This window comes from Xyrauchen texanus, chromosome 29 (assembly GCF_025860055.1).
Source record: "Xyrauchen texanus isolate HMW12.3.18 chromosome 29, RBS_HiC_50CHRs, whole genome shotgun sequence".
NCBI lineage: Eukaryota > Metazoa > Chordata > Actinopteri > Cypriniformes > Catostomidae > Xyrauchen > Xyrauchen texanus.
This window is the reverse complement of record NC_068304.1, coordinates 7,762,077-7,779,363: the sequence shown is the minus strand read 5'-3', so window position 1 is coordinate 7,779,363 and position 17,287 is coordinate 7,762,077. Positions and strand designations below refer to the sequence as shown.

General features: G+C 44.8%; 1 protein-coding gene across 1 annotated transcript in view; it reads left to right on the top strand.

Moving 5' to 3' along the window:
- The first annotated feature begins 254 nt into the window (after window positions 1–254).
- Window positions 255–17,287, top strand: part of LOC127622852 (neuronal acetylcholine receptor subunit alpha-5-like) — a 36,258-nt gene continuing 19,225 nt past the window's right edge. The window contains exons 1-5 of the mRNA XM_052096961.1: window positions 255–393; window positions 786–893; window positions 14,598–14,749; window positions 15,003–15,047; window positions 15,271–15,380. Of these exons, the coding sequence (XP_051952921.1) occupies window positions 821–893; window positions 14,598–14,749; window positions 15,003–15,047; window positions 15,271–15,380 (380 nt within the window). The 5' untranslated portion in view covers window positions 255–393; window positions 786–820. The remainder of the gene's footprint in view (window positions 394–785; window positions 894–14,597; window positions 14,750–15,002; window positions 15,048–15,270; window positions 15,381–17,287) is intronic.

The following is a 17,287-nucleotide window of genomic DNA, read 5'->3' as shown; positions in this document are numbered from 1 at the left end:
TATGAACATAATTACTTATTGTCCTAAAGGCAAAGATCATATTCAGTCTCCCCTTATTAACCTAAAAGTATGCATGTGTGTAAGTGTAATATGGCCGCTAGTGTAAAATGAATATGTGTGTTTGGGCAAGAGTGGGCAGAATTTACAAGAGAATGGACAATCTATAACTGTGATTGGATTATTCTTCTTAGCAGGAAAATGAAAGGAGGGGGCAGGGCTGCTTTTCTGGAGAAGGTGGAGGAGGAGCAGGAGCAGGAGAGCATGACAGTGTACAGTGTGTGTGTGTGTGTGTGTGTGTAAGCAGCAGCACACATGCTGGTCGGCATAGACACACAGCAACCAAATGGAAAAGAAAAATTCTGAAGATTCTACTCTCTTCAAATTCATAATCAGGTTAGTAAAAAGAGAATGACAGAAAAAAGAGAGAGAGACTGGATATTTGTAGACTGGTGGATGTATGTATAGTCTCACCAGACATGTGGATAGATGAATGCTGTCTTTGTTCATGTAAAGGTGTGTTCACATGTACATCATAAAACTTCGTAGTATTTCTACAGATATTTACATGATATGGTCTATATATGATTAAATATATATATGTATTTGTGGTCATTCACAATCACATGAAAGATGCAATAGATGCAACGAACAGGTACCTGTGCATGCGCATTGTCTTAACTGCATGTCTATTTTTGCATTTAATTGTCAATGTGCTTGTAAGTGTTTAATAATATATCTGACTGTAATTTGTATATAATAAGAGGTTTACTTCTGGCTGCTTGCAGGTCTTCTGTGTGGTTTTGCTGCTCCTGATGGAATCATGGTAACAGCTCACAGCACAGTCACATCTTTCCTGCTGTTAGCCTGTTGTTCTGTCCTCTGCACCTCTATAGGTGAGTCTCTCTGACCTTGGCTCATTGCCTCATCCAAGAACATGTCCAGGTAATTTCATCCAAAAATTCAAAGAAAGTAAGAAGATAATATATTTTGCTTAAAGAAAATGAAGCCTAAGGGTAATAGTTTAAATTGTTGGTAAACAAATCATTTGGTAAATTTTACTGAGATGATTACCTTGCATTGTATCTTCATTTGTTTAATTTAATATTTAGTGTATTCAGTTAAAAAAACATTCATCCATCTAAATGATGTGATCTGAGTTTGAAGAGCCGAGAAACACTTTCTTATGATGTTACATTCATATATCAGAAAGATTGAAAGGGTGTTCTGTATCGTATCAAGACTATCTCTCATATATCTCACATATTCTATATGTATAAGGAATGACCCACTTGGTCTGGTGACATCAAAACACCATTTCAAGGATGTAAAAAATAACTAAGGAATTGGATCACTACTCCTGGGAGCACTTCCTGTATCATTACCGGATCCTTAAATAATAAGAAGCTGAGTTAACGTATTTTCCTTAATGAGTCATTTATTTTTAATATATAATTAACTTATCCAGACGTGTTGTTGAGAGGCAATGAAGTTGTATCATAGTTTATTCATCATAATTATTTCCTTTGCGGAGAGATCGGGAATATTGTATTGCTCCTATTATAATCAATAAAACTGAATGTCTGCGTGACATGCAGAAAACATGAGGATTTCTGTTTTGTGTTCATAATTTGTAAATCGTTTTGGATTAAAGCATCTGCTAAATAATCAAATGTAATAGTAATTTACTTGCGCAGCTTCAATCAAATCAAATCAAATCACTTTATTGTCACACTACCATGTACACAAGGGCAACAGTAGGTGACAGTCTTCTGTGCAGTTCCGAGCAACCTAGCAGTCATGACAGTGATGAGATATATCGTTTGATTACGTATGTAACCTCCGTTCCCCGAGGGAGGGAATGACACGTTGTGTCGGAGAAGCGACACTAGGGGTCTCTCTTGAGCGCCGATATCCACCTCTGATCGATGAAAAAAGGCCAATGAGAGTTGGCAGCCAGTATTTGCATGTCCCGCCCCCGGACATACGGGTATTTAAGTGGCGCAAATACAGGAGTTCATTCAGGATTTTTCTGAGGAGCCGGAAATGGTCCGCCACAACAGTGGCTCGGTTCAGCGACATGGCGGAGGAAAGACACAACGTGTCTTTCCCTCCCTCGGGGAACGGAGGTTACATACGTAACCAAACGTTCCCCTTCTGTCGCTCTCTCCACGTTGTGTCGGAGAAGCGACGCTAGGGGACCCATTCCAATCTTGCCATGCGCTGAACCGTGTACGTGAACCGCCGATACAGATTTCATCCAGTGCCGCGCATCGTCTGTACCTGGCTGCATGTACCCTTCCCCAATGCCCCATAAGAACATCGGGATCCTTCTAGTTACCCTGGGAGTGGAACAAGGCGATGTTTGCCAACATGGGAACGGGCCAGCCTGGCTGGGCCTCTTTTCTCTCTATGTTTCTCGCATAGAGCAATCACGGCCGGGGCCCTTACACGCATATAGGGAAGGGGTCTTACCCAGACCCTCGCGGAGACCACACCTGCCCTTTTTCTTGGGGAGGAAAAGTGGTAGACACGTCACACGGCCGTCTTAGGGCTCGTGTGGAAAGTATGGTGCGGTGGTAGATCCAGCCTCGAAAGGGGAGTTGCTACAGCACGGCGATCGGGCAGCTTTAACTGCCTAAGGGAGACACGGGGTCCGCTCGTAAGGGGACAGAACCGTGGAATTACACACAGGGGGAGTCCGAACTGGAGGCCTTCTTATTTTACCTGTGGAGCCCCTATACCAGTACGGGGTGGCCATCAGGGTACCCGCAGTGGCTTGGGTCGGCGAGTTCCTCCGCTGAACCGCGGACCCGGAGGGCTGGGGAGGAATCGACCAGGGTCCCGACTCGGAGTGGGGCGCCCTGGGAAGAAGGCGCACTACTTTACCTTGACGTCAGGAAAAGGGCGTTGGGCGCAAGCGATCCACCCGGCCGGTCGGTCTACGTGTTACCGAGTTCTACGGGCTCGGACCTGAGAAAACACGAGACACAACCGACTCAACGCAGAGGTTGTAAAACCTCGCAAAGGTGTTGGGTGTTGCCCAACCCGCGGCTCTACAGATGTCTGCTAGGGAGGTGCCTTTGGCCAATGCCCACGAGGACGTAACACCCCTTGTTGAGTGAGCTCGGACCCGCAAGGGTAGGGGCACGGCCTGGGTGTGATAAGCCAGTGTGATGGCATCGACAACCCAGTGGGCGAGCCTCTGTTGGAGATGGCATTCCCTTTCTGCCGTCCCCCAAAGCAGACAAAGAGCTGCTCAGAGCGTCTGGTGCTCTGTGTGCGGTCCAGGTAAATGCGCAGGGCGCGCACTGGACACAGCAACGAAAGGGCTGGGTCTGCCTCCTCCGGGGCAGCTTGCAGGTTCACTACCTGATCTCGGAATGGTGTGGTAGGAACCTTGGGCAAATAGCCCGGTCGCGGTCTTAGGATCACAGACGTATCCGCCGGACCGAACTCCAGGCAAGTGTCGCTGACAGAGAACGCTTGCAGGTCCCCGACCCTCTTGATAGAGGCGAGCGCGATCAGCAGGGCTGTCTTAAGAGAGAGGGCCCTGAGTCCAATTGATTCAAGCGGCTCGAAGGAAGGTCTCTGGAGTCCTGCCAAGACTACCGAGAGATCCCAGGAGGGAACTAGGCCTGGCCAGGAGGGATTCAACCTCCGGGCACCTCTCAGGAACCTGAGGATCAGGTCGTGCTTACCCAAAGACTTGCCGTCTACAGGATCGTGGTGGGCGGCAATGGCGGCAACATACACCTTGAGGGTGGATGGGGACAGCCTCCTGTCCAGCCTCTCCTGTAGGAACAGGAGCACTGACTTGATCACGCATCTCTGCGGGTCTTCAGTTCGGGAAGAACACCAATCTGCGAACAAGCGCCACTTTAGGGCGTAAAGGTGCCTGGTAGAGGGGGCTCTGGCTTGGTTGATTGTATTCACAACGGTCGCCGGTAAGCCGGCTAGCTCTTCCGCATCCCATCCAGGGACCAGACGTGGAGGTTCCAGAGGTCTGGGCGCGGGTGCCAGAGCGTGCCCCGTCCCTGAGAGAGGAGGTCCTTCCTCAGGGGAATTCGCCAGGGAGGAGCTGTCGTGAGATGCCTGAGTTCCGAGAACCAAGTGGGCCAGTAGGGGGCCACTAGCGTGACTTGCTCCTCGTCCTCCCTGACCTTGCACCTCCCTGAGAATGCTCACTGGGGGAAATGCGTACTTGCGCAGCCCCGAGGGCCAGCTGTGTGCCAGCGCGTCTGTCCCGAGGGGAGCCTCTGTTAGGGCGTACCAGAGCGGGCAGTGGGAGGTTTCCTGGGAGGCGAACAGGTCTACCTGGGCCTTGCCAAACCGTTCCCAAATCAGCTGGACCGACTGGGGGTGAAGCCTCCACTCCCCACCGGGCAGGCGTTGTCGTGATAGCGCGTCCGCTACGACGTTGAGCTTGCCGGGGATGTGAGTGGCACGCAGTGACTTGAGTCGCTGCTGGCTCCATAGGAGGAGACGGCGGGCGAGTTGTGACATGTGGCGGGAGCGTACGCCGCCTTGGCGATTTATGTACGCCACCACAGTGGTGCTGTCCGATCTCACGAGGACGTGTTTGTCCCGAACTAACGAGAGGAACTTCCTGAGGGCAAGAAGGACGGTCAGCAACTCCAGGCAGTTGATGTGCCAACGCAGCGGGGCCCCTTTCCAACGGCACTCCACCCGGACCGGGAGGCGTCGGTTGTGACCAGAACGCATCGGGACACCTGCTGCAGGGGCACTCCTGCCCGTAAAAAGCAGAGGTCTGTCCAGGGTCGGAGTGTTTTGAGGCAGGCTGGGGTGATCCTTACCCGATGCGTGCCGTGGTGCCATGCTTGTCTCGGGACTCGAGTCTGGAGCCAGTGCTGGAGTGGTCTCATATGCATCAACCCCAGCGGCGCGACCGCCGCGGAGGACGCCATATGCCCCAGGAGCCTCTGGAAAAGTTTTGGAGGGACCACTGTGCCTGGCTTGAAGGAAGCGAGGCAGTCCAGCACCGACTGAGCACGCTCGCTCGTGAGACGTGCTGTCATTGAGACTGAGTCTAACTCCAACCCAAGAAAAGAGATGCTCTGAACCGGAGTGAGCTTGCTCTTTTCCCAGTTGACCTGAAGCCCCAAGCGGCTGAGGTGCCGGAGCACCTGGTCTCTGTGTGTGCATAGTAACTCTCGAGAGTGTGCTAGGATGAGCCAGTCGTCGAGGTAGTTGAGAATGCGGATGCCGGCTACTCGTCAGGATCAGGATCAGGTCCACCCCCGTGCATGAGTGCTTTGGCCTGGTGGACTTGCAGGAGGGCCATCGCATGCAGGGCGGAGGCAGCGCGTCCAGCCGCACTGTAGGCCTTCGCGTTGAGCGAGGATGTTGTCCTACAGGGCTTGGATGGGAGTACGGGGCGGCCACGCCAGGAGGTAGGGCTACCGGGGCATAGATGGTACGCTAACTGCCCTATCGACCTGGGGAATCGCCCGTATCCGTGGCGCTCTCCGCTGTCGAGGGTGGTGAGAGTGGAGCGGGTGGCACCTAGACGAGCGGAGAGCGGGGCTCTCCACGTAGACGCCAGCTCATCATGCACCTCCGGAAAAACGGGACCGGGGATGCGTGGTCGCGAACGGCGTGCTGCCCCCAGGAACCAGTCATCCAACCGTGAAGGCTGTGGGGAGGATGGAGGGTTCCAATCCAACCCCACGCTCACGGCGGCCCGGAAAGCATGTCAGACATCTGAGCTGCCGGCCTCAGCCTGGGCCTGCTGGCCCGAAGGCGGCAGTCCAGGGGAGTCCTCGGCATCAGACATCACACTCTCCAATGCGGCGGCGAGCTCATCTGCTTCGGGCTCGGGAGGATAGACAGCCAGGCCATGAGGCGAGCCGCTAACGCCGCGAGCGTGTCGGGGAACGGGAGGTTCGCGGGGGGCTATCCGGCGAAACTGCACCCGCTGCCGCCCCCAAATCGCCCCCAGCGCCAACTGCATCGTCCTCAATCCCGTGGGAAGAAGGAACAATGCGGGGTGCGGCTGGGGTGGCTTGCTTTCTGTTGAAAGCAAGCTGCGACCGCAACGTGGTCATGGTCATGTTCACACGAGACAGCGCCTGTGGCCGTCTGAAGCAGAGAGGCTTCTACCGCATCCAGGAACAACACAGGGGCGGAAGGGCATTTTAAAAAAGACGCGTCCTGAAAAGGACGTTCAACGCCGCTGTGTTTTGCTCTTTTAGAGAAATTCACTCTTTTAAGGGACATAACTCTTTTAATACACAGTATGTGTGTGTGTGTCTGCGCTGTCGAAGCGCTTAGGGGCAACAATGCACGGCGTGCAAAGTAGGAGAAAGCCGCTGTTGTGCGCCGTCAAATCCAACAGCATTCAGATCATCAGAGGAAACAGGAACGTAGTGGTGTGTAAACTCACAGGAAACTGCAGACAGACCATCGGCTCCGAAGAAATTTTCTGAATGAACTCCCGTATTTGCGCTGCTTAAATACCCGTATGTCCGGGGGCGGGACATGCAAATACTGGCTGCCAACTCTCATTGGCCTTTTTTCATAGATCAGAGGTGGATATCGGCGCTCAAGAGAGACCCCTAGTGTCGCTTCTCCGACACAACGTGGAGAGAGCGACAGAAGGGGAAACCAATTTATAATAAACAACATATTAACACAACACAATTTACATATCAAATGTACATATACTTACACAACACAATACTAATATACAATGTACAGTAAACAATACACACAATATAGAATACACATACAATAAAAATAAAAAATAAGAGTATATAAAAATGTATATGCAGTATTTATATTGTGTAGAATATATTTGACAGTCCAGTGTGGGATATAAGATGAAGATTAATAAAGTGCAGTGCTGATTGTTGATCGTAAGAGATCAAGTGTTCAAAAGTCTGACTGCTTGGGGATGAAGCTGTCATGGAGTTGGCTGGTGCGGGTCCTGATGCTGCGATACCGCCTGCCTGATGGAAGCAGTTAGAGCAGACCATGACTTAGGTGGCTGGAGTCTCTGATGATCCTTCGAGCTTTATTCACACACCGCCTGTTATATATGTCCTGGAGGGAGGGAAGCTCACCTCCGATGATGTTTCTGGCAGTTCGCACCACCCTTTGCAGGTCTTTGCGGTTGTGGGCTGTGCTATTGCCGTACCAGACAGTGATGCAGCCAGTCAGGATGCTCTCTACAGTGCTGGTGTAGAACCGTGTGAGGATGTGGTGGTTCATTCCAAACTTCCTCAGCCGTCTCAGGAAGAAGAGGCGCTGGTGAGCCTTCTTCACAATGGCCTCAGTGTGGACGGACCATGTGAGTTCCTCAGTAATCAAAACACAGAGGAACTTGAAGCTGCTGACTCTCTCCACTGGTGCTCCATTAATGGTGATGGGGCTGTGTTCTCTGTCTTTCCTCCTGAAGTCCACCACAATCTCCTTGGTCTTACTGACATTGAGGGAGAGGTTGTGCTCCTGACACCAGTGTGTCAGAGTGTGCACCTCCTCTCTGTAGGCTGTTTCATCATTGTCAGTGATCAGACCTACCACCGTCGTATCGTCAGCAAACTTAATGATGGCATTGGAGCTATGTGTTGCCACACAGTCATGTGTGTACAGGGAATACAGGAGTGGGCTGAGAACGCAGCCCTGCAGGGCTGCAGTGTTGAGGGTCAGTGATGAGGAGATGTTGCAGCCCATTCTAACCACCTGACGTCTGCCTGACAGGAAATCCAGGATCCAGCTGCACAGCGAGCTGTTTAAACCCAGAGCCCGGAGTTTCTCATCAAGCTTGGAGGGCACTATGGTGTTGAATGCTGAGCTGTAGTCTACAAACAGCATTCTCACATACGTGTTCCTTTTTTCCAGGTGGGAGAGAGCAGTGTGTATTGTAGATGCAATGGCATCATCAGTAGAGTGGTTGTTGCTGTAGGCAAACTGCAATGGTTCCAAAGAGGTGGGCAGCACAGAGCAGGTGTGATCTCTGATTAACCTCTCAAAGCATTTGCTGATGATGGGGGTCAGAGCAACAGGACGCCAGTCATTTAGGCAAGTGATTTTGGCTTGCTTCGGTACAGGCACAATGGTTGACATTTTGAAGCATGTGGGGACTATAGACAGGGAGAGGGACAGGTTGAAAATGTCCGTAAAAACACTAGCCAGTTGGTTCGCGTATGCTCTGATGACACGGCCCGGAATGCCGTCTGGACCCGCGGCTTTACGGATGTTCACCCCTCGGAAGGATCGCAACAGAGACGGAGAGTGAACCAACCTCTGTAGTGTCGGCCGCGAGTGCTCTCTCCACGAGGGCGGTGTTGTTGTCCTCGAAACGAGCATAAAATTTATTAAGCTCATCCAGGAGAGAGGCAGCGGTGTTCACAGCGGAATTTGTATTCCATTTGTTGTCCGTGATGATGTTAATTCCCTGCCACATACTTCTGGAGTTGGTGGTGTTGAACTGTCCTTCAATTTTGTGCCTGTACTGGCATTTGGCTGCACTGATAGAGTTACGGAGGTCATAACTGGCTTGTTTACGCTCCTCCGCATTCCCAGAATTAAAAGCGGAGGTCCGTGCATTAAGTGCTGCCCGAACATCGCCGTTAACCCATGGTTTCTGGTTGGGGTAGATCCGTACTGTTTTGGTTGGCACAACTTCCTCTTGGCACTTCCTGATGAAACGCTTTACGCGATCAGTGTAAACCTCGATGTCGTCATCAGAGGCGGACGGAACATCTCCCACTCCTCTGGCATGTCTGTAAACAACGGGTCGGCATTGAGGAATCTGAAGTCCGGATTTCGGTGTGTAATGGACGAAAAAAAACTAAAAACTGTAAACAAAACAAACAATAAACTGCAGTGTTGTTTCGGAGCTCGCAACGCAACAGCCATACTCAGTGACATCTTGAGTCCAAAAAAGTTAATTTATTATAATGGGAGTGATCTATTGTCCCTTTTAGAGCTCTGCCTATCAAACTTACAATTAGCCCTCATTAATGTTGTTCACCAACCAAAGATATGATGTTTACTACAGTTGTCAGTACTGCACATATCAAACTGTCTCTTTTCACTACAGCTCTTCATGTGTCCATTTGCGGTTGCTTTATTTGAGATCTAAACACTTTAATTTCCATCAGATCTAGGCTTCCAATGAGCATCCAGCCACAGAACAAAATTGTCTACATTTTAATAATGGCATTTTGACTGTAATGTTAACATTAATAATGTTAGTTTTGTTAAAGTCACTATGAAAATATTAGAGTCTGACTATATGGGATTGAAAATTCACTGATTACCGATAAAGTACATTTTTGAGCTGGAATGAAAACAGACCTTTACTGTGTGGAATGTGCACCGATTTTGCACTGATATGACTATGCAACAAATATTTTATCAAAGAATATTTAACATTATTATTATACATTGTCAACACATTCTAGAAATTAACAAATAAGAATAAAGAATAAATAAAATACAATAAATAGCTAAATAAACATAATTAATGTATATTCAGTATCAGTCTGTTGCTGACCATTTATATAAATAACAAATTAAAAATATAACTATATAAACATCCGTAGTACTGTTTAGTATCAGTTAAATGCTGTCGACAGCAGCCATATCACCCTGTAGCTTAAGTCCAGTTACCCACTGAAGCTAAGCAGGGTTGAGCCTGGTCAGTACCTGGATGGAATCCTCCTGGGGAAAACTTAGGTTGTTGCTGGATGAAGTATTAGAGAGGCCAGCAGGGGGTGATGTGTGGGATGTGTGGGATGTGTGGGTCCTAATGCCCCAGTATAGTGATGGGAACACTATACTGTAAAAAGGCATTGTCCAATGGATGAGATGTTAAACTGAGGTTCTGTCTCTCCTTGGTCATTAAAAATCCTGAAGCACTTCTTGTGAAGAGTATGGGTGTAATCCCAGTGTCCTTGCTTAATTCCCCCCATTGGCCCTTCTCAATCATGGCCTCTTAATAATCCCCATCCATCAATTGGCTCAATAACTCTACTCTCTCCTCTCCACCAATAGCTGGTGTGTGGTGAGTATACTGGTGCACTGTGGCTGCTGGAGTGGTGTTTGAGGAGAGTTCACTGTGTCAAGTGCTTTAAGTGTCGTGTCAGAAAAGTGCTATATAAATGTAATGCTCATTCAAATGCTGACTATTTTAATACTGGCAATCAATTAGAGGCAGGTTGTAAAACAAGAAGAATTTACACCTGCCGAGTCAAGAGAAAAACAGCGGCAGTGGTGTTACACAGTTTTCTGCTATACAAGTTTACACATTAGCTTCCACTCAGCTATCAAGCTATGAAAGTAGTTATGTGGATAGCTTGTTAGCTATAAGCTCTGTAATGTTTGACGTGTTTGTTCATTTTGAAAGTTTATTTCTTGTTTCGTGTCATGTGGTTCCCTAGAAATGTGATTTCATGTTTCTCTCCATGTTCATGTGTGTTGTTTTCATTGGTTTATTGTTTGATTATCTTGTTATCAGTTCTGTCTGTTCATTGGTTCCCTCATAATTGTTTTACCCCTTGTCCATGTATATAAGCCCTCATGTTTACCATTGTCCTTTGTCAGTTATTATGTGTTTGGTAATGTTGTCATGCTATGTTAAGTCAAAGTTTATGTCAAGCCAATATATGTCAAGACTAGTCAAGTTCATGTTTTATGTTTCTTTCATGCTTACAGTATTTTTTTTTTTGGATTTCACTTTTGTTTGTTTTTTGTTTTTGGTGGGGATTTTTCCCCCTTTTTCACCCAATTTGGAATGCCCAATTCCCACTGTGCTTTTAAGTCCCCATGGTCACGTAGTGACTCGCCTCAATCCGGGTGACAGAGGACGAATCTCAGCTTCCTCTGCGCCTGAGACGTGGCGATCACGAGGAGGTTACCCTATGTGACCCTACCCTCCCTAGGGGCCAATTTGGTTGCTTTGGAGAAGCTTGGGTCACTCAGTTGCCTGGTTTGGTTGCTTAGGAGAAGCTGGAGTCACTCAGCACACCCTGAGATTTGAACTAGCGAACTCCAGGGGTGGTGGTCGGCGTCTTTACCACTGAGCTACCCAGGCCCTGGTGGCTTCGAGCTGGCAACACATGGTGTGGTTCTCAGACATTCTGCCTCTTTGTGGCAGGGTGTCTCTCTGAAAGGGACTTGTGAAGCCACCACATGATCATCTCCATCTACTTTCACTAATTTCTATCAAGCAAACGTTGCAGCCAGTCCCTCCTTTAGAGAGTGTGTGCTGGGAACAACTAAAATCTAACTTAGTCGTATCCTGGCTGGGCTAAAGCCTGGCTGTATTGTCACTTGTCTGCTTGCTTCTGGAGGGCTGATGTGACTGGCCTCTTCAAACCTCAGTTTAAGGTCTCTGTGTCTGGCGAGATTGATGAATAATGTGGCTGTGTCTTGCTCCTCAGCTAAAGGAAGTACTGCATCTGGCAGTATGGATAACAGTATTACAGCTAATAGCTGTGAATAGTGCTAGGGTTGCTCAGTACCAAAATTTTGGCTTTGGTACGATACCAGCCCTGGTACCTCAGTTTCAATACTAAATCAATACTTCGGCAACAAACAAATAACCTCAGATTACTGGTAAAAACACAGAAAATGAACTGATTATAAGAACTGTACAAAGTCATGCAGTTGCAAATTCTGCATTTTCCTTAAAAAAAATTCTGGATTACATGTTTTATGTTTTAATTAAATTTTATCATAAAAACAACCAATCATTTTGTACACTCTCTGGGTGTTGAAGCAAGTTTGGAGCAGCAGAAACAATTACCCTTGTGTAAATTGTCATGTGAACATTTAGCTTTATGCTTAGCTAAAATTCTAGTTCTAGCTCTTACATGAACCTGTAACCAGGCTCAATCATTTTTTTAAATGAAATAAAGAAAATCCACATCAGGTCTAATTATTTTCTCTAGCTAGACCTTTGATAGTATTAGACCTTTGACACTTGGTAAAATGCACAACAAATGAAAATTCTGTTTCAGGAATATATTAATATCAGAAATACCAGGAGAAACCATTTAACAACATATTCCACAGCTAATGTGGCCAACAAATTCAGCATCATCTGGTAAAATAAAAGAATCATTAAATTATAATTTAATTAAATAACAAGTATAAAATAATTAAGTAATAGTAATAATAATAATAATGATTATTATTAGGCTATTATTATGCAAAGGCATCTACAAGGCATATTTTATTAATATAAACTATAAACGTAAGAGTAACATTTAAAAATGGGCGTTTCATTGAATTTTAACACACTTCCGGTTTAAGCCCCGTCCACACCAGGTTTTAGGGCATAATATAACTTCATATTATGCCCTAAAACCTGGTGTGGACGGGTGTGGATGTAAAATGTTTAGCTAACAGCAGTGGAGAAATTTACTAGCCACTTTTTAACAATCAAACTATCAAACTAATCAAACTATCGCAAATTGTTTGACTTGAAAAAAATACAAAACATATTTTTTTAAAGAGCCGTTTAGGAGCCATAAGAGCCGGCTCACTCAAAAGAGCTGGAATACCCATCACTACAGACTGGTTCTAACTGACAAAGTCTACAGTAACTCAGATAACCGCTCTGTACAATTGTGGTGAGAAGAATATAATCTCAGAATGCTATTCTGAGATGCGGGTTGGCGCTCTTTTGGCGGCACGAGGGGGACCTACACAACATTAGGCAGATGGTTTTAATGTTGTGGCTGAATGGTGTATATTGCTATGTGTAGTTTGAAAGTTTCAATCTATATGTGCTGTCTTCTTGGGAGAACAATGGAGTTTCCAGATATGAAAAACAGGTGATATTTTGAAGGTTAATACTCTATCGATTTTAAAATATGAATAAAATAAATGTGATATGATAATTGCTGATGCAAAGTCATGGTTTTCCATCTGATTATCCATTTAAATGTGAGTACAGGTTGGGTGTGACAGTGTGACGTCAGGAGTAATGTATTTCCTAATCAGCCTCATATTGATTGAGGGGGACCAGAACCACAGGCATGGACAAACAAGCTGAAACTGGATTACCATCTGCAGCTGGCTTTGGACTGGCTGAGCTAAAATCGCAAAATCCAATTAATGTCTAAAAATAGAGCTAACTTAGAAGCACATACTGCATCAATCAATAAATGCTATTTAGGTCTTTCCACACATTTAATAGGTAAAATGCAGATATACTGACCAACGTCCAGTTCAGAAAAAAATTATAAAATGATAGAACGTTTCTCTTCAAGATCATTGGATAGTGTAGTTCTTCACCAGAAAATCTGCTATTAAACATGATTATGTCAAAATGAAGATGAAATACCATGGACTGATGTCTTCAAAAGAAGCATATACTATACCATCAATTAACAACCTCTGAGCTCGTGGTTTATAAGCTATCATTAAAAATATATTCCCCAATGAAAAAATAAAGTAGTTTTTACTTCAGGAACCAGACTTTTGCACTCTATTGATAGTCAAAAGTAGGTGGTATTCGTTGTAGGAAACATTCTCATTCTACAGAACATTTTATTGGTAAAAAAACATAATTGGATACGCCCACGAGTACAAGATGAGCCAGCAATGTTTTTGTCCATTTTACCTTACCTTATTCCAGTGTCATACATAATAAACTGAAGATACTGAAAATATATCATAATTAATCAAAATAGCCCACAAATTGCACTCTGTTGTCCATACATATGCAGGCTACGGAGTGTAGTAAGGCTGTAAAGACATAGTGTGACATTTTCCTTTGTAGAGCATCCCACCCCCAGTGATGCTAACACAACCCAGATCAGCTAAACCAATTTCACACCCAGAGATTCATAAATCTCTATCTATGGATTCAATCTGCCCCGGCATACATGAACATGTGTCCAGCAAATCATGTTGGGGGTTCCCTAGTGACTCAAAATGCAGGAAAGATAAATCAGCTCATACAGGATGTCAGAATGATAACAGCAGCTGCTGGAATCCAAATAACACAACATCAAATGAGTTTCATGAGCGTTCATCAAGTAGGCTGCAAATTGAAGCAAATGGCACTTTGGCAGGTTTGATTTAAAAAAAAAATAATTGTTTCATGGTCACTCATGGGCATTTCATAAATTTTCGAGGTATAAGCTACTATGAAAACATAATGTATCTTTCAGAACTCAAAACGTCTTATCCTGTTCAAAAATACTATCAGAATTAAGCTGCAAAAACATTTTTTCCTGAACTTTCACAACTTGCTGACGTGCATCTGATTACCATGTCTGCCACAATTTACATGTGATCAACACCTATTCAGTGTTCAAAAAGTTGACCTGGCCAGTCATGGTGGGGTAATAAAGATAAAGCATGATACCTCCTTTAAAATTCCCCCAAAAATCTGTAGCTTTAAATTTGACAATCTGGCAGGTGCATTATTGTTTCAGAACCAAAGGTTTACATCAATACGCTCATTGACAAAGTGTCAACTGAAGTTTCACAAATTTGACAAGCCTTTGTAGTCGATGTGTCTGGGAAAGTTGCCATCTAATTATTATTATTAAGTGCAACAACCCCTCATGATTAAATATGAGACTGATTAACATGAAGATGTTCTTTTGTTTAAGGGCCTCCTGTGCTGTCTTCCTATGCCAAGACAGAGGACAAACTTTTTAAACATCTCTTCAGAAACTATCAGAAATGGGTGAGACCAGTGGAGGATCTAAATGGAACAGTGCAGGTGAAATTTGGACTGGCTATTTCCCAGCTGGTGGATGTGGTGAGCAGACTTGATCGTGAAACACTGTTTTATTGTCATCACCCTGGAGAATCTCACATCACATTAAACTTTAAATCTTAAATGATTTACAGTAAACATAGGAAAATACATATTTACTGTTGTCATAGCAGTTATTGTTGTCCCTCATGCTCTGTTTGAAATGTGAGAGACCCCAAGGTTGTTTTAATTGGTTAAAAATAAGTAAATAAAAAAAAAACACCTTGTTGATAACATCTGGGGTTTTGTCTGTTAGGATGAGAAGAACCAGCTGATGACCACCAATGTGTGGATGAAACAGGTAAAGCAGATAATTTCTAATAATTCCATTACAATTCTACAATTCTACCTTCATATTGTCTGCAGTTTGATAATGGTTTATGGAAGGCATTAATTAATTGCGCTATTACTGTTACAGTATATGTTCCCTTTAAAATACCCCCCCCCAACCACACAGCTTTCACGACTATTTTATTTATGTGGGGTTCACCTCTGCAGATACATTTCTTTGTCTCTACACTCAGGAGTGGAGAGACATGAAGCTCCGGTGGAATCCGGATAATTATTTGGGTATCACTTCTATCAGGGTGCCCTCAGACTCCATCTGGACTCCTGAAATTGTGCTGTATGACAAGTATGTAGTGCAACTTAATTTCTACTGTATTAGTCAAAATAAACCCAGCCTGATCTCATGAAAAATATGTGACTGTGGCGATAATTTCAAAATTACATTACATGGTTCATTACACGTATTGTGGCAGTTATGATGCTAAATGTTCATGGTGTGGTGGTAAAAGCAAGTTACATATTCTCCCAGCACAGCTGAAGTTTTCAAGGTTAATGCTCTACTGAGTTTTAAATCGACAAAATCGACTTCTCTACCTTAAACCTTAACCCAAACAGATAGTTTCATTAAAACAAATGTGAGATGAAAAACAGGTGATATTTTGAAGTTTAATGCCCTATCAAGTTTAAAATAAACAAAACTCCCTACCCTAAACCCTGAAAATCAGATGTGATATTATAAACTTAATTGCTGAAGCAAACATGCCATTTTGAGGTTATTCTATGACACTTTTAGCTCATGTTTTTACTCATATACTCTTCAGTACTTGTACCCCAGTGCTTCGCATTGCAAGTGCAACACTCTATCAGTTGAGCTACTGAGTAACTTGATCACATTTGAACAAGCATGTACAAGTCACGCACTATGGTAAAAGTGTTTCGATATCATTGGATAGCATTGTGTGAGGAAGAGGGTGAAAGGAATGTGATTATGAAGGGATAATCTGTTGTTTTACTTGTAATTTATTTAAAAGTGAAAGTTGTTGTAGCTCCTCTAATGTTCATTTCACAAGAAAACTGCTGTGATACAATGAACAATATAAATTTGCAAAAATCTAAGTATAGTAAAAAGTTTTTACTAGTTCTATTAGCAATTGAAACCCCCAATTCCGAAAAACTTGGGACAGTATGAAAAATGCTAATAAAAACAAGGAGTTATTTGTAAATTATATTCACACTTTGCTATATTGAAAGCACTACCACTAAACATTATGTGATGTTTTACCTTGTGGATTTCATTGTTTGTTGGGATAGTTGAATGTTGCTTATCAAAAAGCTAAACTTTGATGATGCTTTGGGAATGTCTTTAGGAGTGACCAGCTGTGAATATGTGTGCAACACGTCAATGAAATTGACTAGAATTTATAGCCTCTGCTGGTGACATCATCAGGATATTACCTGAAGCAGGGCTATAAATAGATGCGTCACAGGTGCATCGTCAGGTCTTTTGTCTTCAGACCACTCTGTGTGTGTTGTGCTTCTCAAGCTGTCAGAACTTTCTTTTCCTCTGTTAGGGGATAGAATTTGTTAGGCAGTTCACAGAAAACCTTTTCTCCTTTCCAAGAATGAGTGTGAAGCAAAGCAAGCAGTGTGTGTTCCCGTGTTTACGCTCTCTGGCTGAAATGGACACACACCAGTTTTGTTTTGTGTGTTTGGGGGAAGAGCATGCTGCTCTTACGTTTGGGCGGGTACAAGCATTGTGATCTGTTTACAGACAAAATGCTTCGCACTCTCTCGCTTGCATCCAAGAGCCAGCGCCCACTCTTTCATCATGGGGCTCTCGCATGGATCTGGCTGAGGAGCGAGAGATGTGTCCGTCCGTATCGCTCTCTTTCTCGAGGTGGTTACTCGGGCTGTGGCCAGGCTACAGTTAGAATGGCCACGTGAACAAGAGATCCCCAAACGCTCCAAACTAGAAGACAGATTTCTGTCTGGTGGCCAAAAAAAATAAATAAAAGGAAGGGAATGCTATATCGGTCCCTTCCTTTCTTCGATGACCTCCATAATGAGCTTTCTCGTTCATGGAGGAATACTTATACTTCCTGTGTCTTCGTGCCCTCGACATATTCGACTGTTCAAGTTCAAGATGCTAACCATCAAGACGGTCATGTCTCAAATCCAACATCGCGATTGGTTGGTCACGATCTATCTCATGGACGCGTACTTTCATATAGAAAGTCTGTCACAACACAGGAA